Below are 23,767 nucleotides of genomic sequence, written 5' to 3' on the forward strand. Positions count from 1 at the left end.
GTCCAAGAGTCCATGCTCCCCTAAACTGGCAGTCTATGTATGTATATAGGGAGAAACATTGTTAGTGGCTGGGAGTGGAGAATGTGTCAAGGACCTCGTGATTGGCTTTGCAAAGTATATTTTCTCTGGAACGCTGCAACATACACGGCTGCAATAATGTAGTATTTGTTTTTTTGTAATATTACCTGGAGGCCCAATATACTAATATTAGCTATACGTATCTTTCTTTATTCTAAAGTGGCTTCACCATGTCTTGTCCAAACAAAAGTACCAAGATCTCCATGAGTGCCAGGTTTTGATATGAATGGGTTTTAAAAAACATGCTTTACCCTTTACTCCTGTCAGAAGGAATAATTAATTGAATAAATGACTGGGTAATACTTTTTCTATGATGATGTATTTTGTAGATGGGTTGGCTATGAAAAGCCTGGATATGAAGGTCACCAATATTTGCTTGAAGAAGGTGATTACGAGGAATGGCGCCAATGGGGTGGTTACAATGGACTGTTGCAATCTTTACGTCCCATTTTATCTGTAAGTTTATTTTTGTGTTGTTTTTTTTTTTATGTGCTAACATTTGGTAATTCAAGAAATAGGTGTAGTTAGCTTTATTATTTTAAGGACGAGAGCATAATGAAGGGATCTAAAATGTTTTCACTTTATTCATACACATTGTAAACTGAGTATCATTCATCGTGCCATGTAGATACTAAAAGAGAGAACAAGCGTAAATGTCCTACAGGAGTATGTAGGCCCACTGATGAAATGCTTTAAGTCATTATACCACTACAAATAAGGCAGTGTGTTACAGGGAGAGATGGATAAGTGCTAGTCTTCTTTCTAATCCCTGCAGTGTACTTGCAGTCTGTTTCGTTGCTCTACCTACTCTTTGGTATGCCCTGGCCAACCGCATTGGGGGCTTTCAGCTAAGCCTATGCTGTTTTACTTAGAGACTGCTAGAACCATACTCTCTACTTTTCTCTTGTATATTGAGAAGCAGATTTATCTACATACAAATAATATATTAAAATTTACTTTTCACTATATTCAGTGAACATATATGTGTTAAGCAGTGTACTTTGCTTGTTATAATTGAATTTTGTAGGCTGAAGTAGATACGTTATGTTTCTTAAACACCTCTAATACGGTATATATCATGTTATCTATTTTTTCTGTTAAAGGGGTTGTTTACTACTAGGACAACCCCTTCTTAAGCTAAATGTTCGACCCCGATAAAATAAAAAAAAAACTATACTCTCCTTCCATGCCGGCTCTGTGCTAGCAGTGTCGGCACTCACGGTCCCAGGGATGTGATGCGGTGGAATGACACATGATGCCCGGCGCCCAGTCAGCGCTGGCATCACTGTCTCCAACTTCAGACAATCTGAACATAAAAAGGAAGTCCGGGATCAGCTGCAGCCCTGGCTTCCCTCTTCATGTTCAGTTCGTACGAAGGCGGGACAGTGACGCCAGTGCTGATTGGGCGCCGGGCATCACATGTCATTCCACCGTATCACAGCCCCAGGACCGCGACTGCCGACACCACTGGAATGGAGACGGCACGGGAGGTGAGTATAGGATTTTTTATTTCATTGGGGCCGAACATTTAGTTTAAGAAAGGGTTGTCCTAGAAGTGGACAAACCCTTTTAAGGCTGAAAAACATTTCTACGTGAAGATGGTGCCTCCAATTTATCAGGTCATCTAGTTTGTTTTGAAATGGAAACATACAGTATGACAATTTCCATGTTTAACATATCTGTTGATTTTCAACAGGACTTTTCCACACCACATATGGTAATGTATAGTGAAAAAGACTTTGATGAGAAGGCATCAAATATCAATGTATTGGGTATTATATCAAACATGGAGGAGACAGGTTTTGGAGTGAAGATACAGTCCATTAATATATTAAGTGGAGTGTAAGTGTCTTTTTTGTAAAATTTACATCGGTTTGTACTTATTTTTGTTTACATTTTTATCAGTTTTTAAAAAATGTTTTTGCACTATTAAATGCGTGAACCCAATTATATTTTAAAAAGGTTGCTATTCATTTACTGTATACATTAGGTGGTAAGTGGTGCTCGTGACATTTTATGAGGCATGTAGCTGCCAGGATGCATGTATGATAGGCTGGTATAGTGCACATGTTCTGTTCTTTAGAATAGGACATTTCTGTCTGTTTTTATGTTTTCACAACTGCTTTTTGTTTGGTCTTTAACTATTTTACCTACCAATTACAGATCTGTATCTGGATTCCCAAAACACTCCTGACATTAAAGGGATATCCTTGTCATATAAGCGTTAAAGTAACACTCAGCTTTTTTTTAATTCATCCTGTGACTTGTTTCCCACTTTTATATGATTCAGAAGCTCAAATCAGAGATAATGATGATGACAGCTCTGCACCATAAGAGATGACCTATTAACTTCCCTGACTGTATATTTATAATCTATTAATGTATTTAGGTGAATATAGAGGGAAGGATAATCTCAAAGTCATACCAGCTGATTGAGATGGCACTGGCTCTAGATCAGGGGCCCCAAACATGCGACCCCTTCGGCGGCTTCATGTGGCCCTCAGGCACCATAGACCCCTTGACGATCTTGGCCCGGTCCAGGAGCCTCGGACATCAGCAGTTTAGTTCAGTGTATTGCCACGCAGAGACCGGCTCTCTGCACGCAGCAATACCAATGCCAGCCACAGGCCTATCAGAGGCTAGCAGCTGACATCTGCGTCTCAGTGCAGCTGCGTATGACGTCACTGCCATGCGCAGATGTCAGCTGCTGGCATTGGTATTGCTGCGTGCAGAGAGCCGATCTCTGCGCCGCAATACACTAAACTAAACCGCTGATGTCCGCGGCTCCTGGATCGGGCCGCGATTGTCAAGGGGTGTATGGTGCTTGCGGGCCGCATGTGCAGAAAGGATGCCGAGCGAACGGAGGACAGGTGAGAAGAATCTTTTTTTTTTTTTTTCTCTGTTATGTGTATGTGAAGAACGGCACAGGGGACATATCCACAATATGGGGACCTGGATGGGGACATAGCTGCAATATGGGGACCTGGATGGGGACATAGCTGCAATATGGGGATCTGGATGGGGACATAGCTGCAATATGGGGATCTGGATGGGGACATAGCTGCAATATGGAAACCTGGATGGGGACATAGCCGCAATATTGCCACCTGTATGGGGACATAGCCGCAATATGGGGACTTGAATGGGGACATATCTGCAATATGGGGACATTCTTACAATATGGGAACCTGGATGGAAACATAACTGCAATATGGGGACCTGGATGGGGGACGTTATGACAAGATGGGGACCTGAATGGGGACATTACTACAAGATGAGGACCAGGATGGGACACATTACTACAAGAATGGGACCAGGATGGGGACATTACTTCAATATCAGGACCAGGGTGGGGCATTACTTACAAGATGGGGACCAGGATGGGACATTACTACAAGATGAGGACCAGGATGAGGCATTACTACAAGATGGGGACAAGGATGGGGCATTACCACAAGAAGGGGACGAGGATGGGGCATTACCACAAGATGAGGACCAGTTCAAAAGGCGTAAAGAAAAAAATGGTATCACTAAAAATGTCACTTTGTCATGCAAAGAATGCGCCCCCCCCCCCCCAATTCAATTTTTTTTCCATGTGCGGCCCATATACCCAGCCGAGTTTGAGACCCCTGCTCTAGATCATGCATGTCAAACTCTGGCCCGTGGGCCAAATCTGGAGTGCAGGGTGGTTTTATTTGGCCCGCGACACCAGAAGCACCACCCCTATGTGGGGCTATTATTTTGTATGGAGGACTATGTGGGGCCCATTGTTCTGTATGGAGGACTATATGGGTCCATTATACTGTATGGAGGACTATATGGGGCCCATTATTCTGTATGGAGGACTTTGTGGGGCCCATTATTCTAAATGGAGGACTATGTGGGGCCCATTATTCTGCATGGAGGACTATGTGGGGCCCATTATTCTGCATTGAGGACTATGTGGGGCCCATTATTCTGCATGGAGGACAATGTGGGGCCCATTGTTCTGCACGGAGGACTATGTGGGGCCCATTATTCTGCACGGAGGACTATGTGGGGCCCGTTATTCTGTATGGAGGACTATGTGGGGCCCGTTATTCTGTATGGAGGACTATGTGGGGCCCGTTATTCTGTATGGAGGACTATGTGGGGCCCGTTATTCTGTATGGAGGACTATGTGGGGACCGTTATTCTGTATGGAGGACTATGTGGGCTCCATTATTCTGTATGGAGGACTTTTTGGCGCCCATTATACTATATACTGGTTGGCTCGCGACTCTGTCCAAGTTTTTAATGTTGGCCCTTGTGTGTTTGAGTTGAACATCCCTGCTCTAGATGATCATTTGATGCTACACTGATGCATCATGGGATTTATTGCAGAAAATAGAGCAATAAGATGCAAGATGAGAGCTAGGAATAATATATATATACTTCTCGAAAAAATAAAGGGAACACTCAAATAACACATCCTAGATCTGAATGAATGAAATATTCTCATTGAATACTTTGTTCTGTACAAAGTTGAATGTGCTGACAACAAAATCACACAAAAATCATCAATGGAAACCAAATTTATTAACCAATGGAGGTCTGGATTTGGAGTCACCCCCAAAATTAAAGTGGAAAAACACACTACAGGCTGATCCAACTTTGATGTAATGTCCTTAAAACAAGTCAAAGTGAGGCTCAGTATTGTGTGTGTGTGGCCTCCACTTGACTGTATGACCTCCCTACAACGCCTGGGAATGCTCCTGATGAGGTTGCGGATGGTCTCCTTTGGGATCTCCTCCCAGACCTGGGATAAAGCATCCGCCAACTCTTGGACAGTCTGTGGTGCAACGTGATGGTGGATGGAGAGAGACAAGATGTCCCAGATGTTCTCAATCTGATTCAGGTCTAGGGAACAGGCGGGCCAGTCCATAGCTTCAATGCGTTCATCTTGCAGGAACTGCTGACACACTCCAGCCACATGAGGTCTGGCATGGTCCTGCATTAGGAGGAACCCAGGGCCAACCGCACCAGCATATGGTCTCACAAGGCGTCTGAGGATCTCATCTCGGTACCTAATGGAAGTCAGGCTACCTCTGGCGAGCACATGGGGGGCTGTGCGGCCCTCCAAAGAAATTCCACCCCACACCATTACTGACCCACTGCCAAACCGGTCATGCTGAAGGATGTTGCAGGCAGCAGATCGCTCTCCACGGCGTCTCTAGACTCTGTCACATCTGTCACATGTGCTCAGTGTGAACCTGCTTTCATCTGTGAAGAGCATTTTGCAGGGCTCTGGCAGTGCTCCTCCAGTTCCTCCTTGCACAAAGGCAGCGTTCCTACTGCTGGGTTATTGCCCTCCTATGGCCCCCTCCACGTCTCCTGGTGTACTGGCCTGTCTACTGGTAGCGCCTCCAACCTCTGGACACTACGCTGACAGACACAGCAAACCTTCTTGCCACAGCTCGCATTGATGTGCCATCCTGGATGAGCTGCACTACCTGAGCAACTTCGGTGGGTTGTAGAGTCCGTCTCATGTGTAAGGCAGCGCTAGTCATCATGCTGGGGGACACTCGCTTCTCCGGGTCAATTAAAGCACACCAGCCCCGTTTTCCAGAATTTCACAATCCAGCAGTTTATTTTACTTCATAACTGCTATAACCGAGTCCAACTCAGTGGCTCGCCGACATATTACATATAATGTCCAGGAGCCTTTCAAGTGGCAGACAGGCCCACTTGGCTCCAGATACAGCCCTCAGCAAGGCAACCACATAAATGTCCACATCAATCAGTGTTTTTACCTTTGCCGGGTTTTAGCTGCTTCAGGTTTGTTCGGCCACCACTGTGGCTTTACGGCTTCCCAGATGGGGGTCTCCAGCCCTCGTTCCTTCAAAGGCTACTGGTATGTTGTCTCACCTAACATCCAGCCTTTGCCTTCATGGACTCTTGTCTTCCAAGCCTCTGGCCCTCCAAGGCTACTGGTATCACTTACACCTAAGGATCCAGCCTCTGCCTTTCAGGCTTCACCCGGCTTCACTAGGCCACACTAGGCCTCTCCAGGCTAACAGTGTCCCACACGGGAACAGGCCTCACACCTTTCACACCTGTTTCAAAACTACCAGGGTTTATATATCTTCCAATGCACACAGGACCTGTGCTGATGTCACAGTCATGTGATCAGACCTTCTGTGTGCACAGGACCTGTGCTGATGTCAGAGTCATGTGATCAGTCACCTGTGGGGGAGGTACATGGTCAGCCAAAACACATCCTGGACCATTACAGTAATGCCACAAGCTGCTGCATTACACATGCTACCACGAGTGTGAAAGCACAACCAACATTCAAAAGTGACCAAAACATCAGCCAGAAAGCATTGGTACTGGGATGTGGTCTGTGGTTCCCCACTTGCAGAACCACTCCTTTATTGAGGGTGTCTTGATAATTGCCAATAATTTCCATCTATTGTCTATTCCATTTGCACAACAGCATGTGAAATTGATTGTTAATCAGTGTTGCTTCCTAAGTGGACAGTTTGTTTTCACAGAAGTTTGATTCATTTGGAGTTATATTCTGTTGTTTAAGTGTTCCCTTTATTTTTTTGATCAGTGTTTATATAATATAAATACAGTATATATAGGCAATCAGGTGGGGGATGCAGTTAAATCAGCCAACATCTGCCAGGAAAGATCCTGGCTCTGCATGCGAGCCTGCATTAAAGGCAGGGGACATGACATATGACGGACACGTACATCATGTCGTGAAGGGGTTATTCTAACCATAGGATGTTTGATAGCTTCTAGATTGGTGGGGTTTCACCTGCAGCAACCTCACAGAATGTCAAAATTGTAAATAGAGTGGGGGATGCATACATGTTGCTCAGTCAGTCAAAGACTATGAATGAGAGCAGAACTTTGCTATCTTTATCAGTCAGAGACAAATCATTTCCAAGGCACCAGAGAGATAGTTCTATTCCTTTATTCATCCAAAATGCATCATAAAAGCAACGTTTCGGCCAGCAAGTGGCCTGTTTCAAGCATAAACAAAATGGCAGATGAAGCTAACATACATGCAGTACACAGAGCCATTTTATATATGGGAAGCATTGGGCCACTCCTTCCGACTCCTAAAGGAATAGAACTATTTCTCTGGTGCCTTGGAAACGATTTGTCTCTGAATTGCTGGTGACTTGGTGGGAAGTTGCCCCAAGGAAGCACAGAGCCTGTGGAGTGGTGCAAAGGGAACTACCATTACAGATCTTTGTCAATCAGATAGACTTTGAATGTTATTTAAATTATGCATGTTATTCAAGTAAGGGACAAAAGAACCCCATTCTGGTCATAATCCTTTATCCTAAAAAACTCTCTCTACGGGGAGTTTGGCTGTGTCTGACAACCGGCTTCTTACCACCGCAGCAACATGATCTCCTATTTTAGAATTTCATTGCTGAGTAAAGTGTGGAAATCCAGAATCTTTAAAGTCTATAAACGGTGCGGAACTGGTTAACCTCTAGTGTCTTCCATTCCCCTTTCAAGCATGCAACCATCACACTCAACCTAAAGAACCATTCCTTGACCCATCCTCTGCATTCAGTTCTCTCCTATCACTACACCCATTCACCTCCAAACTCTTTGAACTCTCCTCCCACCTCTCATCCACAACACTTTTTGACCAGCTGCAATCTGGCTTCCATCTCCATTACTCTACTTAAACAGCCCTAACTCTGTCTTCTGCCTTTGATACATTCAACCACTTCCTTCTACTACAAATCCTTGGTATCACAGACCTGACCTTTTCCTTGATATCATCATACTTAACTAACTGCACATTTAGTATCTCTCATTACCACATTAACTCCTCATGCCATCCTCTCTCTGTTGGTGTCCCTCAATGCTCCATCTTGGGACCCCTACTCTTCTCCATCTATACATTTGACCTGGGACAACTCAAAGTCCTATGGCTTCCAGTACTACCTATATGCTGATGACACTCAAATCTACCTCTCTGAGATTCTGGACCGCAGAGGGGTGACATATGGGTCAGAGTGTCTATCAGCAATATCTTCCTTTTTTCTCATTTGGCTTTCTAAAACTCACTGTGGATGAAACTGATCTCTTCATCTTTCCACCTTCTCACTCCACCCCCCTAAGCAGACCTATCCATCACAGTAAATTACATAATTCTTTCCGTTTTCTCACAAGTCCACATCCTGGGTGTAGTATTTGACTCTGCTTTGTCTTTCAAAGCACACTTGCAAAATCTTGCTAACTCCTTTCCAGAATCCATCATTTCCTCAACCCAAATTCAACAAAAATGTTAGTACATATCCTCAACATCCTCCACCTCAACTGCAACAGCATCCTCCTCTGTGGCCTCTTATCGAACACTCTTGGACCAATCCAATTTATCATTAACTTTGCTGCCTGAATAATTCACCCGTCCCCTCTTTCAATCCCTTCACTGGCTTCCAATTATCCAGAGAATTCATTTTAAAATCCTAATAATGACTTACAAGATTGTTAATAGTCTGTCTCCACTGTACATCTCTGACCCAGTCTCCTGATACTTCCCTACACATAATCTTCTTTTTCTCCCTCCTCTTGTATGTTCCTCATAAAATCCTATCAAAAATTGCTCCGAAACATTTCACATACTCTGGAACTACCGCTGCATTTCAGATTGTCTTCTATGACTGAAGCCTACAGGCTCCACCTCTAAACCTCTCTCTTCAGGAATGCCTACAACCTGCAATAACCCTGCAGCCACCTCATTTCCACTAGAGCTGTTCCAACCACTTAACCTTTACCAATACCTTGTAGATTGTAAGCCCGTGAGAGAGGGATCTTCTCCCCCCTCTGTACCAGTCTGTCACTGTTAGGCTGTGTGCCCACAATGTGTTTTTTAAAAACTCTGCAGAAACGCTTAAAAAACGCATGGTAGAAGGCCTGCCATGTTCCCCAATGATAATCCACATGTGCTGTGCACATGCTGCGGAAATTTCCGCTGCGGATTATCATTGCGGAAAAAAACGCAGCACTACTGCTGCGTTTTTGCCGCCATTGACTTGCATTAGAACGCATGTATTCCGCTTCACTAGATAAGCACATGCGGAATACATGCGTTCAATGTGCGGATGGTACCCAGGTCTAGAGGAGAGGAGACTCTCCTCCGGACCCGGGTACCATAGAAACTGTAAAAAAAAAAAAAAAAAAAAAAAAAAAAAAAAAAAAAAAAAAAAGAATAAAATAAAAAATATACATTATACTTACCTTCCGATGGCCCCCGGTGCGCTCGTCCTCCCTTGCCGGCAGATCGTGATGGACTGGAGGACCTGCGCTGACGTCTTAGTCATGTGACGGGTCACGCGATGCTGACGTTGGCAGGTCCTTCAGTGTGCCGGCAGCCAGGACCGAGCGAAGCAAGACTCCGGGGGCCATCGGAAGGTAAGTATAGATTTATTTTTTATTTTTGACATTCTCTCGGGTCACAGTATATAAATCCATGCAGTTTGCATGGATTTATATAGTGTGACCAAGTTGACAAGCACTTTCCAAGTGATGCTAAAATCGCTTGGAAAGCACTTGTCAACCGGCATGCGGAAATGCATGTGAAGAACGCTTCACTTCCGCATGTCCCTGGCAGGAAAAACGCATGTACAATCCGCATGTACAATCCGCATGTACAATCCGCATGCGTTTTTTTTTGCCAGGGAGATGCAGAAACGCTCAGGAAAAAATCCGGAGCATTTCTGCATCGTGGGCACATAGCCTTAGTTTGTTTATTGAACTTGTATTTTATATGTGTATTTTATGTATGTAAAACCTCTTCATGTGTACAGCCCTCTAGACTTGATGGTGCTTTAAAGGGGTATTCCCATCTCCTATCCCAATATGTAGTAGGTGTAATAATAATTATATTAGAAAATACCTCCAATTAGAAATGTAGTATATTTTTTCTGACTCTCTATGTCTCTTTCCTCATGTGTAGGCATTGCAGGACCTTATGTATCCATGGTTACGATCACCAACAACTAGCTAAGGCCGGGGTCCCACTTAGCGTATGTCGTCCTATGCGATAGCATCGGATGCGATATGCTAATGACATTCGAGCTGCAAGCGGAAGCCGAATGTCACTGCTCTGTCCTCCGATCCTCTCGCACAGAGAAGATCGCTGCACAGCTGCGGAGGGGACGGAGAAATCAATTTCTCCATTTCTTCTGATGCTGGCGTTGGCGGGAATCGTACTGCACTAGGGTGTTATCTGAGTGCAGACAGATGTTTCACACGCACCCATAGGCTTATATGGGTGCTTGCGATCCGATTTGAGGATGCAATCGCAGCATGCTGCAATTGTTTTCGCATGCCGAATCGGCATGAGAAAATAATCGCAGATGTGAGCTGCCCCATAATGGTAACATTGGGGCTAGATCAATCCAATTTTTTTATCGGATTGCACTGGTCCGATTGCATCACAAGTGAGTGCGAGCACCTGTCACTTTATCAGTGGTCGTAACCATCAGAAAAACTACACTACGTTTCTAATTGGAGGTATTTGCTAATACGATTATTATTACTCCTACTACATATTGGGATAGGATCTTGGAGATGGGAATACCCCTTTAAAATAAATAATGATTCTGTAGTAAGAGATATGCATTTGCTTGAGAGTGATACATATTGTCAATGTCATACAATAGGTGGGTGGCATATGAATCCCCTGACTTTACCGGTGAGCAGTATATCCTGGAGAAAGGGATGTACTCTAACTTTAGTGACTGGGGAGCAAAGAACTGCAAGATAACCTCACTGCAGCCAATACTCATGGTAAGTTCAGCAGAAATGTTTTCTACATTGCCCATTACAGGGTAGTGTAAAGAATAGAAAAACAGTCCTCAGATTTTATTTTGTTGCTTTCTACAGTCATATTTTTGCATCTTTATATAAACATTTTCATTTTAAATAATTGTTTTCCATAAAGTTCTCCTTAAAGGCGTTATCCAAGAATGTAATAAAATGGCCCGTCACGTAATTCAAATGACTGCGCATCCTAATCACGTGTCAGGACAGGCTGCAGTGTTAAGAAGCACAACTCCCGAGACCTGTGTCTCAACTGTCAGAGGAGCTGTATTGTAATTTACACATATCAGAGCTGCTGGAGACTCACTGTTACATCAGAAGAAATATACATTTTCCATAGCTGACTGAGCATAGAGGACTGAACATGGAGAAAAAAATACTTTGTCCTTAGTAAGCCAAGGAGAAGATACTGCAACCAGTCCTGACACGTGACTAGAATGGACCGCTGTATAAATTAGGTGATGGGAGCAATTTTATTACATTCTTTGACGAGCTCTTTAAAGAAGAGTTTTCACCAGTTTGAGTATGGTGGCTGGGCTGTCTATCATTAAATATCTCACAGGAGAAAGTAAGTTCTTCTGGGTGGGTGTTCTTAATTCCCCTGCATGATAACTCCTTCTTATGATTGCTGAATGTGTTATGCAGGGTAAAAAGTAACCACTCCCAGAGAAAAATCACTGGTATCACCAGTTGAACTTATCATACATTTATAATCTGAATTTTAAAATCTAGTATTTACACAGATGAGAGGAAAAAAAAAATCTGCTCTGCAGCCACTATTCATAGTGTTGTGGCTAGTTTAACATGCTAAACCTGGTGAAGGGTCATACTTAAGGCTAGGGTCACACGAGCGTATAAAATATCGGTCCGTTTTTCATTTTGATTAGTAGGAAGTTTTGTTCTCACTTGTCATTTGTGTGCTATCCGTAGCAGTCTGTTTTTTACTCAGCTGCTATTGATCATTTACAGTTTCCTATGCTACAGGATTGTAACATACCCGTAAAAGTCTGATGCTGTACTGTGGCTCCATAGGGCATCCAATTTTTTTCCCCCACACCCATCCAATTTTGGAGTGAAATCGCAGTGTGCTCTAATTTTTTTCACAGATTTTGTCAGTGAAATAAATCGGTCATCAGTACTGCCCTATTTAATAACATTGGTCCAAGTGCTGTCCCATAAAAATTCAGATAGCTCGCATCCGATTATTACGGTGGTGTGATTGAGCCCCAAGACTGAGATTTACACTGGTTTAGATCAAGCAGTATAACTTCTGCTGCTGCTTTGAGCACAAGGCAGTTTTCATGTCCCTCACATGGCACTGTGCCTAGGCTAGGCCAGGCCATAAGGGTGCAAAATGCAATTAAAATTGCAAAAGGGTGCCAAATTTAATTAAATTGTACTTCGTAATAATTAGAGGGAAGATTAGCATTTATAATTGTTTTATTATACAAGTGGGACAAAGATTTTGTCTCAAGTTTTTACTTGCTGTCGTTAAACTGAAAGAGGAACTGCCTGAAACCTTGGCTGTGTTCACATTATTCTTTTTTGTGTTTTACATAATGAAGTGTATTTGTTATTACTGGCGTAGACCACAATGTGCCAGTATGTTGCAATAGTGTTATGCTTATGTGCATAAAATGCAAGTGTAGAAGGCTTGATAAACACATTGTTTACAAGCTCTGTTTAAAAAAAAGAAAAAAAAATGAAACCACATTCTAAATAGCTCAACCCCAAATGTAACAAGTGTTTCTCCAAATTCAACACAAAATGTCGTTTTAATGTAGATCTGTTTGCATTTTCTTCTCATTTCAATACACATTCTACTGCCATTTTTTTTAAACCTTTGCTCTAGTGATGCTTCCAGCATAACTTTGTCATTAATTGCTCTTAGACAAACATGGACCTTATAAATTGCAGTTTCTGTTATATAACTATTCCTCGTAATACTTTTTGTTCATTTTAAACAGGAAGCCCTTGAAAGTCCAGGACATTTTAGGGTATGTACTTTTTTGGTGTCACATTTTAGTAATCATATTTAGTATTAAAATATGTGAATAATATTTGTTACAATACTAACTTGATTTGAGGATAAGTAATTTCTTAAATTCATCTCCATTTGTAAGTCAATCTTTTAAGTGTAAGCCCCCATTTTCCTACTTCGGATTGATTCCAATTCATTAGTAGGTTACCAAAAATATCTTTTTTTATTTCAGTTTTTGTGCTTCACAAGCTTAGTTAAAAAATGTATGCTGGATTTAATATAGCAATGTTTGTAACTATGTGTAGGGTTTTTATTTTATTTTTAGGGTTATGATTATTTTATGATCCTTAGACATTAAATTAGTCACCGTTAAGTGTACTAACTTAGTTTCACATATAATGTTCGTTTTAAACCCAATAGAAGAGGATCTAGCATGTGTTTCCATTATAAGACCCCCTAAGTATTAGAGATGTGAGGTATATGTTCCTAGATCATTATGTGCCACTGTTACTTTTAAGGAATAGAGTATACACATAGCCACATTCAGTTTGTGTATACCAAATGGGTATAGGACGATTCCTAGCAGATATTTGACATTTGCACTTGAAGTTGTCCACTACTTTATATGAACCCCCCAATGTATTCCTCTGGGGCCCAGAACCACTACTTTATATGAGCCTCCCAATGTATTCCCCCGGGGCCCAGAAGTGTTTTTGTAAATTACCTTGCGGTGCTTTTTCTGCCTCTGAGCGGCTCTATTGCTGGCCGCTCAGAGGCATCACGTGACCCGTCACTGATGTCACCTCAAGGGAGGCGTGACATCAGTGACGTGCTCCCCACGGTGGCCGCTGGGCTGTGGGCGGGGTAACCCCATGTGTCACACCCAGCATCCACCGCTCGTTTTCCCAGTGAATGAGGAGAGGGAGAGCGCGCGGTGAATGCCGGGTGTGACGTGCGGGGTACTCCCGCCAACAACCCAGCAGCCCCCGGCGGAACGCGAAAGAGGGACCCTCAGCTGCAGCCTGGACTTGTCGTGACTTCATCGGATGTCAGAGCCGGCTGCAGTCGGGGGTCACGTGATGCCTGTCAGCAGCCATTGATCGCGCCGCTCACAGGCAGAAAAGGCACCACAAGGTATTTAGAGAAACACTTATGGGCCCTAGGGGAATACATTGGGGGATCATAGAAAGTAGTGGACTACCCCTTTAAGATACTTTCTCTGGTCTTTTGGGAATCTGTGGTGGGTACGTTGAGCTCCTTAAAACATTTGACTTGCTAAGTATTTTTACAATCCCTGCGTTAATGTAAATAACGAGACAGCATGGCACTACAGACTTACATACACTCCCTGACAGAAGTTATGTCGCTTATCCATGTTATATAAATAAAAGCTTATAACCGGACGTTAAATTCATCCATTTGGTTTTATAAATTACTCTTTTGAAAGCTGAAACCCTCCCAAATTTGGTTTAGGTTAAGAAAATAAATTGGCATCAATGCTGAAATATTGATCATTTAATGAACACAGAATGGTCAGATTTTTGCAAGACAAAAGTTTTGTCGCCTGGTCATATAATGCACCCAATCCTAGTTTATATCCTCACCAGTGCTCAGTTAATGATCGGTTAATTAGTGGGTGTGTATAAAAAGAAACCCAGACCTTCACTTGAACTGCAACTTGAGCTCTGACAACATGCCAAAAATCCACCCTGCGACCAAAGCCTTGATTATCAAGAGGCTGAAGACCAGATCCACTGCAGAGGTGGCTGGCACCTTTAATGTGTCTCAGCGTCAAAGTACAAAGAATTAAAAAAAGATTTGAAGAGACTGGAGATGTGTTTGACAAGCCCAGCTCCGGCAGACCCCGCAAGACAACTGCTCAGGAGGAACGTTTGTTGGTTAGAAAATTCAAAGCAAGCCCCTCTTCCGCTGCAGCAGCGCTCCAACAGACCTGGTCACCTCAAGTCCCTGTGTCAACTAGAACAGTTTGTAGGATTCTGTCTCAAAATGGCCTCCATGGTCAAATCAGTGCCCAGAAGCCAGCACTAAACAAAAGGCAAATAAAAACCGTGTGGCATTTGCAAAGTCCCACAGCCTGCTAAACAGATGGACGCTGGAAAAGTGGCAGAAGGTGGATTTCTCTGATGAATCTTCAGTAGAATTACACAACAGCCGCCGCAAATACTGCAGGAGACCTACTGGGGCAAAAGAGATCAAGGTGCTCAAGGACTGGCCAGCCCACTCACCAGACATGAACATCATTGAGCATGTTTGGGGTAGGATGAAAGAGGAAGCTTGGAAGACAAAACCAAAGAATCTAGATGAACTCTGGGAGGCATGTAAGGCTGCATTCTTTGCTATTCCTGATGACTTCATTAATAAATTGTATGAATCATTGTTGAACCGCATGGATGCAGTCCTTCAAGCTCATGGAAGTCACACAAAATATTAAATATGACTCTAATAGCACCACAACTTCATTCACCAATGTTATGCAACATATATTTGTATTTTAAGATAATTATTTGTTTGAATATCACATTATTTTCTGTGGGCGACAAAACTTTTGTCTTGCAAAAATTTGACTATTCTGTGTTCATTAAATGATCAATATTTCAGCATTGATGCTAATTTATTTTCTTAACCTAGCCAAATTTGAGAGGGTTTCAGCTTTCAAAAGAGTAACTTATAAAACCAATGGATGAATTTAACGTCAGGTTATACGCTTTTATTTACAGAACATGGATAAGCGACATAACTTCTGTCAGGGAGTGTACAATGATGTTGGAAAATTAGCTTTAAATCATTTCAGCAATACAAAAAGTGAGATCCTATGTATGTATTTAAGATTATATGCAATGGTGGCTTTTGTTCAAGTTTTTGGTTTGTTTTTTTTGTGTGCAGTGTTGTTGGGAAAAATTTTTTTTGCTTTTTACATACTCCCTTTTAGGTTGAGGTGTTTTCAGAATCTGATTTCAAAGGTGAAAGACAGTTATTAGAAGAGGATTCAAGTAACCTTGAGGAGCCTTTTAAAATAATGTCATGCAAGGTTATTTCTGGCAGGTAAGCAAGATGTTTTATAACAATTGCTTTAATTTGTAAGGAAACCAGTTCTTTAAGTTTAGGAAACATAATTGCTGAAACTGAAGCCCAATTATAATGATTTAATAAAATCTTCTATGTAACTGCTATCCTAGAATATTCAGTTTTCAAGAGTATGGGGATGATGATAGCCAATGATTTTTTTTCTTTTATGTAATTGGTCTTTATGCTTAGAACGCTCACATATCTATGTGCGTGTACGTCCAGTCTTCATAAGCACAGGGTATCAAAGGAAATGCACTATATACAGTAAGACGCAATAGCCCCAAAGAAGTGGATCATAAGGGTAGGTCCAGACGGTGCGGCTGAAGCTCTGCCCACTTCCATGGCCAATTAAAGAATGGTTTTGCAACATTTGAAGCTGTTTTATGTTAATATTCTGACGTAAACACCTTTATAAATCGGGCTCAACATGTACAGTTAGGTCCATATATATTTGGACAGAGACAACATTTTTCTAATTTTGGTTCTAGACATTACCACAATGAATTTTAAACAAAACAATTCAGATGCAGTTGAAGTTAAGACTTTCAGCTTTCATTTGAGGGTATCCACATTAAAATTGGATGAAGGGTTTAGGAGTTTCAGCTCCTTAACATGTGCCACCCTGTTTTTAAAGGGACCAAAAGTAATTGGACAGATTAAATAATTGTAAATAAAATGTTTATTTCTAGTACTTGGTTGAAAACCCTTTGTTGGCAATAACTGCCTGAAGTCTTGAACTCATGGACATCACCAGACGCTGTGTTTCCTCCTTTTTGATGCTCTGCCAGGCCTTCACTGCGGTGGTTTTCAGTTGCTGTTTGTTTGTGGGCCTTTATGTCTGAAGTTTAGTCTTTAACAAGTGAAATGCTTGCTCAATTGGGTTGAGATCAGGTGAATGACTTAGCCATTCAAGAATATTTCACTTCTTTGCTTTAATAAACTCCTGGGTTGCTTTGGCTTTATGTTTTGGGTCATTGTCCATCTGTAGTATGAAACGACGACCAATTAGTTTGGCTGCATTTGGCTGGATCTGAGCACACAGTATGGCTCTGAATACATCAGAATTCATTCGGCTGCTTCTGTCCTGTGTGACATCATCAATAAAAACTAGTGACCCAGTGCCACTGGCAGCCATGCATGCCCAAACCATCACACTGCCTCCGCCATGTTTTACAGATGATGTGGTATGCTTTGGATCATGAGCTGTACCACGCCTTCGCCATACTTTTCTCTTTCCATCATTCTGGTAGAGGTTGATCTTGGTTTCATCTGTCCAAAGAATGTTCTTCCAGAACTGTGCTGGCTTTTTTAGATGTTTTTTTAGCAAAGTCCAGTCTAGCCTTTTTATTCTTGATGCTTATGAGTGGCTTGCACCGTGCAGTGAACCCTCTGTATTTACTTTCATGCAGTCTTCTCTTCATGGTAGATTTGGATATTGATATGCCTACCTCCTGGAGAGTGTTGTTCACTTGGTTGGCTGTTGTGAAGGGGTTTCTCTTCACCATGGAGATTATTCTGCGATCATCCACCACTGTTGTCTTCCGTGGGCGCCCAGGTCTTTTTGCATTGATGAGTTCACCAGTGCTTTCTTTCTCAGGATGTACCAAACTGTAGATTTTGCCACTCCTAATATTGTAGCAATTTCTCGGATGGTTTTTTTCTGTTTTTGCAGCTTAAGGATGGCTTGTTTCACCTGCATGGAGAGCTCCTTTGACGGCATGTTGACTTCACAGCAAAACCTTCCAAATGCAAGCACCACACCTCAAATCAACTGCAGGCCTTTCATCTGCTTAATTGAGAATGACATAACGAAGGGATTGCCCACACCTGCCCATGAAATAGCCTTGGAGTCAATTGTCCAATTACTTTTGGTCCGTTTGAAAACAGGGTGGCACATGTTAAGGAGCTGAAACTCCTAAACCCTTCATCCAATTTTAATGTGGATACCCTCAAATGAAAGCTGAAAGTCTGAACTTCAACTGCATCTGAATTGTTTTGTTTAAAATTCATTGTGGTAATGTCTAGAACCAAAATTAGAAAAATGTTGTCTCTGTCCAAATATATATGGACCTAACTGTACAACAAACTTAGTCAAAAATTTGCTGATAGGATTATAATTCAGCTAATGAAAGTAAATTATGAAACTGTAAGTACTGCTTTTATCTATTTTACTGCTTTTTATCAGTTACTTTTCTAACTTGCTATGTTTCTACTGCCACTATAGATAAAACTACAATATTTCCAAAATGGTAATTCTTTCTAGTTTTCTTAGTTTTGCACTGAATGACTATTGCTACAGTATGTGCGCAGTTTGCAGGGTCATGGCATATTGATGGACATTGATTATTCTTACCATGTATTGCACATTATTATTGTCATGTGGCAGCATTTCATACATCTTTTTCCAATTCTTCATATTTTACTATGTGGCAAACTTTTCATCTATCAATGAAATTAGCATTTCTGTATGTCTTGATTCTAATTCTACTTGCCGTCATTTTCCAGGTGGGCTGCATATGACCAGGCTGATTTCTCGGGGAGTCTATGGGTATTAGAAGAAGGAAGCTTCCCTAATTTATGTGCAATGGGATGTCCACATGGCACAGTTATCAGATCTGTGAAGACTATAAAATATGTAAGTACTTCATGATTAAATATAGAACATGACTGAGCAGATATTCTATAAGGCAGTCAGAGGCTCTGTCATATAAGCAGTATTCAGTGGCTCTTCCTCAATGCATACTTATTTTTTTAAGAACTTTTTACTGATAGCTGTTGAATTTTTGTGCTTTTTTAAAGGAATTTTCAGACCCCAGTCTAGTACTTTATGGAAAAGAGAACCACAAAGGAAGAAGAGTGAAACTTGGCAAGGAAACAACTGATCTACGGGCAATGGGCTACTCTCCAGATTTACGGTCTCTCGACGTTCTAGGTGGCATGTGAGTGACATTGTTTCCTTTTCTCTTGTTTTTCATGTTGGCTGCCTTTCTCTAACATGGTGATATACAGCCTTTTCACTTTGAGGGAATCCCTGTCAGACTGTTTTCTGCCAGAAGTTAAAGGATGAAATACAAAACGCTAACGCAAAGTGTCCATGCTTATTACTGCTGTCAGAATGTCACATTGCAAAACAAGAAAATATTGAAAGATTTTTAAAGGATAACCTAGTCAAAGAGAGGACAGAAAGCAGGGTCATAGAATAGGTGAATGATAAAGACTATACATGAGAGGGATAACATGGCTAGAAGATCAAATATTCGAATCCAAGCCTAAAATTATGTAACTGCCTAGAGGACGTTCACATAGGTTTTTTTTACTTCAGAAATCGCAGATATAACACAAAAGCAGGTTTGTATTCTATCTTTGTGACACATAACTGGAAAATGACAGTACATTTTTTTTAATTTTAATAGCTTATACTTTTATAGATCAAGTCGATAAAAAATTATGGAATCACTCAATGTTAGGGATAAAATTATTGAATTACCTTGTAATTTGCATTTCTTAAAACAAATACAGGCATAATAATACTTATTAATCTGCAGTTATATGGAGGTGCTCACAGGCTTTATAGCTGGGTTCACACATTACGACCATGGTGCATTTTTTATTTTGTGCAATCACTGTAAAACTGCAACAATTTTGGAACAATTTTTTAAAATGGTGATGAAATAATGCGCCCCCCCCCATAGCACTTACATTGCGTTTTATTTTCTTTTTTTGCTGCAATGTGTGATTGCAGCCTAACAAGCTGTTGGACTTGGCTAAATGAACAAAAGAATTGTCAATTTAAACAATGAAAAACTCCTTTAATATGGACGTCTGACATGGAGTGTGGCAATAGAGGGTGGTTGTTACCTGTTGACAGGGCATAAAATGTGGTGCAGTTATAAACAAAATGGGAAAATTTATAAAAATATACGAGCAGAGCAAGAAAAGATGTCAGAGCATCAAGATAGAAAACTCAAAGCACTATGTCCTGAAGATGCACACCTAAACAAATAAATAGTACATAGGCTGAAATTTTAAGAAATGGCCTAAGTAGTTGCTTTACCTACTTCACCTATGTTGACTTGTTTGTTTGGAGTCCATTTGTAATTGGTCCATTTAACAAAAATAAAAAACATGCAAACGGACACCATTTTCAAAATAACCGTATGTCTTTCACAGATTCATTTACAAAACTCAAATTTAGGTTTCCATTTTGTATCCTTTTGTATACATTTTTACTAGAGGTAACACCTCTAGTATTCTGGGCAAGTTCACTTTAGAAAGACTGATCCATTACATGGATGACATAAATGTTGATCATCCAATATGATTCCATAGACTTTAATGTTTTAAAACTCAAGTGTCAGTTATATCAGCTATCAATATTATTTATTTTTTTTACGGGAAAGATAAGTTGTGCGTTTTTTATTTCTCTATCCAAAAGGCAAATGGCAGACAAAACAGGTGCGAAGTGATGTTATGTTAGGAAAAATGAAACTATCACCTAACTACATTTTTTGTGCTTTTTGATGTTTCAAACATTGTTTTGTTTCATATGCAAAATTTGTGTATTTGCTACAAATCAAGGAAACTAGGTAAACGCAATCTAAATGTGGCGATGTCATCATTTTCCTGTGGTTGCTTTAGCGTCCCCAGAATCATAGTCTATGCATAAGCGTGTAAAAAAAAAAAAGTGAGGGAGCAATGGTTAGGGCAGTTTTTTACCATGTGTTTTTGTGTGAACAATGTATTTATTTTAGAGGGTGTGCCTAAAGGTGTTGTTCCCTTTCAGAAAATCCTGGTCTCCAGGTACAGTTTTTGGGGGTTTTCTTTCTATTTCTTTAAAAAAAAAAAACAACCTGCGGTTTACTCACTGTTCCTAGGTCCGCTGCTAAGCCTCCACCATTGCTCCCAGTGTCTGATATTGGCTGCAGTGCTGAGTGGCAGCGAGTTAGTGAACTCTCCTGGTTTACCTCAACCTTGCTCAGTTCACTTGAGCTCACTGATTGGCTGCCACACTGTCAACGTGACTTCAGCACTGCAGCCGATACCAGACACTGGGAGACGCGGCGGAGATTCAGTGGTAGACCCAAGGAGGGTGAGTAATGCGCAGTTTGTTTGGTGTTTAAAAAAAAAAAAAAAACTGTCTGGTTTTCAAAAATGAGACAAGCCCTTTAAATAAAGAAGAAAAAATGAACTGGTTAATAGCCACAATAAAAGCACATCTTGAATGTGAAAAAAAACTCTTTCAACTGTGGCAGTCTTTGGTGGGAAAGGCCTTCTCTGAGCTGATGGGGAAGGCTGCTGCACACCACCAATGCAGTGTGCTATCTATCACGTGGCACCAGGAGATCCTCACTTGTGAATGGTGAGAAAAAAATCAGGCAAGCGCCACTTATAAGTATGACATTAATTTACTTGTGTTTTCTATTTATGGTCATCTGAACATGGTGTTAATCACGCTAGCTCTGTTTTCAGATGGGTCTTTTATGAATATGAAAATTACCGAGGTAGACAGCTACTTGTTGCACCAACCAAGATTGCACAGTGGTCACAATTCAGTGGATGGAATAAGATTGGATCTCTGCGTCCACTTCGACAGGTACTACTTTCCAAATATCTTCATTGTTTTCTGTTGCTTTCTTTTGATGTTGTGTTATAGCTGTTCCAGCAGCCTTTCAAATGTGTCATATCTGCTACACTTCTAAAATCAGTGTTTACTTCCCTTCAGTTATTACACATTGCCAGTGTTATAACAAATCATTTATTTCTTAGTGAACCTGAAGTTGCTTTGAATATATCAGACTAGTTCCTTGAGCATTTGAACATGTCCCAAATTTATGAAAGCGATACATGCCATATTTGTTTGGATTAGAGGATGCACCTTGCTATAAAATGCACCCCATGTTTAGATAGCAAAAATTAGGAATAACATGTCCCTACAAATAAAAAATAGTGGTTTGCACTAGAGTAGAATAGGGAGGTAGTAGATCTATTGTCAGTGTTTCTCTGCAGCATGTACAGTATATTATACACATATAACTTTACAGCCTGTATGTTCTGCAGACTATATTCAGTGCACACATGTACAAAACACTGCTACATGCGCAGTACACACTTGGCTCTGCTGTATATAGACACACCCCCAACACTGCTACATCAACTACCACATTTTGAAGATCCTTTCAGGTATGAGACTGATCACATAAACTTAAAGGTACTTCAGCTAGCCAGGATCTGCATCCGTGCACCTTTAAGGATGTGCAGGTCCAGGTATCTTTCTCTCCTGCCCTGCACCAATCAGCTAGCTCAGCTCAGTTTCAGGCAGGAGAAGAGAGAGCAGTTGTCTCAATGAAGGACATTATGTCAGCTTTCTCCTCTATCATAGGAAGCTGCCCTGGACTATAAGACACACACTTTTTAGCAAGACTGTTTTTTTCTCTTGTGAAGAAGTGCTTACTGTAAAAAAAATATATATACACACAGTACAGACCAAAAGTTTAGACACACCTTCTCATTTAAAGATTTTTCTGTATTTTCATGACTATGAAAATTGTACATTCACACTGAAGGCATCAAAACTATGAATTAACATATGTGGAATTATATACTTAACAAAAAATTGTGAAACAGCTGAAAATATGTCTTATATTCTAGGTTCTTCAAAGTAGCCACCTTTTGCTTTGATGACTGCTTTGCACACTCTTGGCATTCTCTTGATGAGCTTCAAGAGGTAGTCACCGGAAATGGTCTTCCAAGAACCTTGAAGGAGTTCCCAGAGATGCTTAGCACTTGTTGGCCCTTTTGCCTTCACTCTGCGGTGCAGCTCACCCCAAACCATCTATATTGGGTTCAGGTCTGGTGACTGTGGAGGCCAGGTCATCTGGCGTAGCACCCCATCACTCTCCTTCTTGGTCAAATAGCCCTTACACTGCCTGGAGGTGTGTTTGGGGTCATTGTCCTGTTGAAAAATAAATGATGATCCAACTAAACGCAAACCGGATGGAATAGCATGCCGCTGCAAGATGCTGTGGTAGCCATGCTGGTTCAGTATGCCTTCAATTTTGATTAAATCCCCAACAGTGTCACCAGCAAAGCACTCCCACACCATCACACCTCCTCCTCCATGCTTCACGGTGGGAACCAGGCATGTAGAGTCCACCCGTTCACCTTTTCTGCGTCGCACAAAGACACAGTGTTTGGAACCAAAGATCTCAAATTTGGACTCATCAGACCAACGCACAGATTTCCACTGGTCTAATGTCCATTCCTTGTGTTCTTTAGCCCAAACAAGTCTCTTCTGCTTGTTGTCTGTCCTTAGCAGTGGTTTCCTAGCAGCTATTTTACCATGAAGGCCTCCTGCACAAAGTCTCCTCTTAACAGTTGTTGTAGAGATGTGTCTGCTGCTAGAACTCTGTGTGGCATTGACCTGGTCTCTAATCTGAGCTGCTGTTAACGTGCGATTTCTGAGGCTGGTGACTCGGATAAACTTATCCTCAGAAGCAGAGGTGTCTCTTGGTCTTCCTTTCCTGAGGCGGTCCTCATGTGAGCCAGTTTCTTTGTAGCGCTTGATGGTTTCTGCAACTGCACTTGGGGACACATTCAAAGTTTGCCCAATTTTTCGGACTGACTGACCTTCATTTCTTAAAGTAATGATGGCCACTCGTTTTTCTTTACTTAGCTGCTTTTTTCATGCCATAATACAAATTCTAGCAGTTTATTCAGTAGGACTATCAGCTGTGTATCCACCAGACTTCTGCACAACACAACTGATGGTCCCAACCCCATTTATAAGGCAAGAAATCC

At 41.5% G+C, this 23,767-nt stretch overlaps 1 protein-coding gene across 4 annotated transcripts in view; it reads left to right on the forward strand.

Annotated features, from left to right (window-relative positions):
- Positions 1–23,767, forward strand: part of CRYBG1 (crystallin beta-gamma domain containing 1) — a 431,371-nt gene that overhangs the window by 401,173 nt on the left and 6,431 nt on the right. For all 4 annotated transcript variants that reach the window (XM_073675786.1, XM_073675787.1, XM_073675789.1 and 1 more), the window contains 8 exons: positions 408–534; positions 1,775–1,920; positions 10,743–10,869; positions 12,870–12,899; positions 15,834–15,946; positions 18,476–18,605; positions 18,770–18,909; positions 21,440–21,563. In XM_073675786.1, coding sequence (XP_073531887.1) covers positions 408–534; positions 1,775–1,920; positions 10,743–10,869; positions 12,870–12,899; positions 15,834–15,946; positions 18,476–18,605; positions 18,770–18,909; positions 21,440–21,563 — 937 coding nt within the window. The remainder of the gene's footprint in view (positions 1–407; positions 535–1,774; positions 1,921–10,742; positions 10,870–12,869; positions 12,900–15,833; positions 15,947–18,475; positions 18,606–18,769; positions 18,910–21,439; positions 21,564–23,767) is intronic.

The sequence above is a fragment of the Phyllobates terribilis genome, unplaced genomic scaffold, assembly GCF_046119375.1.
Source record: "Phyllobates terribilis strain yellow unplaced genomic scaffold, ASM4611937v1 Scaffold_3__8_contigs__length_932513732, whole genome shotgun sequence".
NCBI lineage: Eukaryota > Metazoa > Chordata > Amphibia > Anura > Dendrobatidae > Phyllobates > Phyllobates terribilis.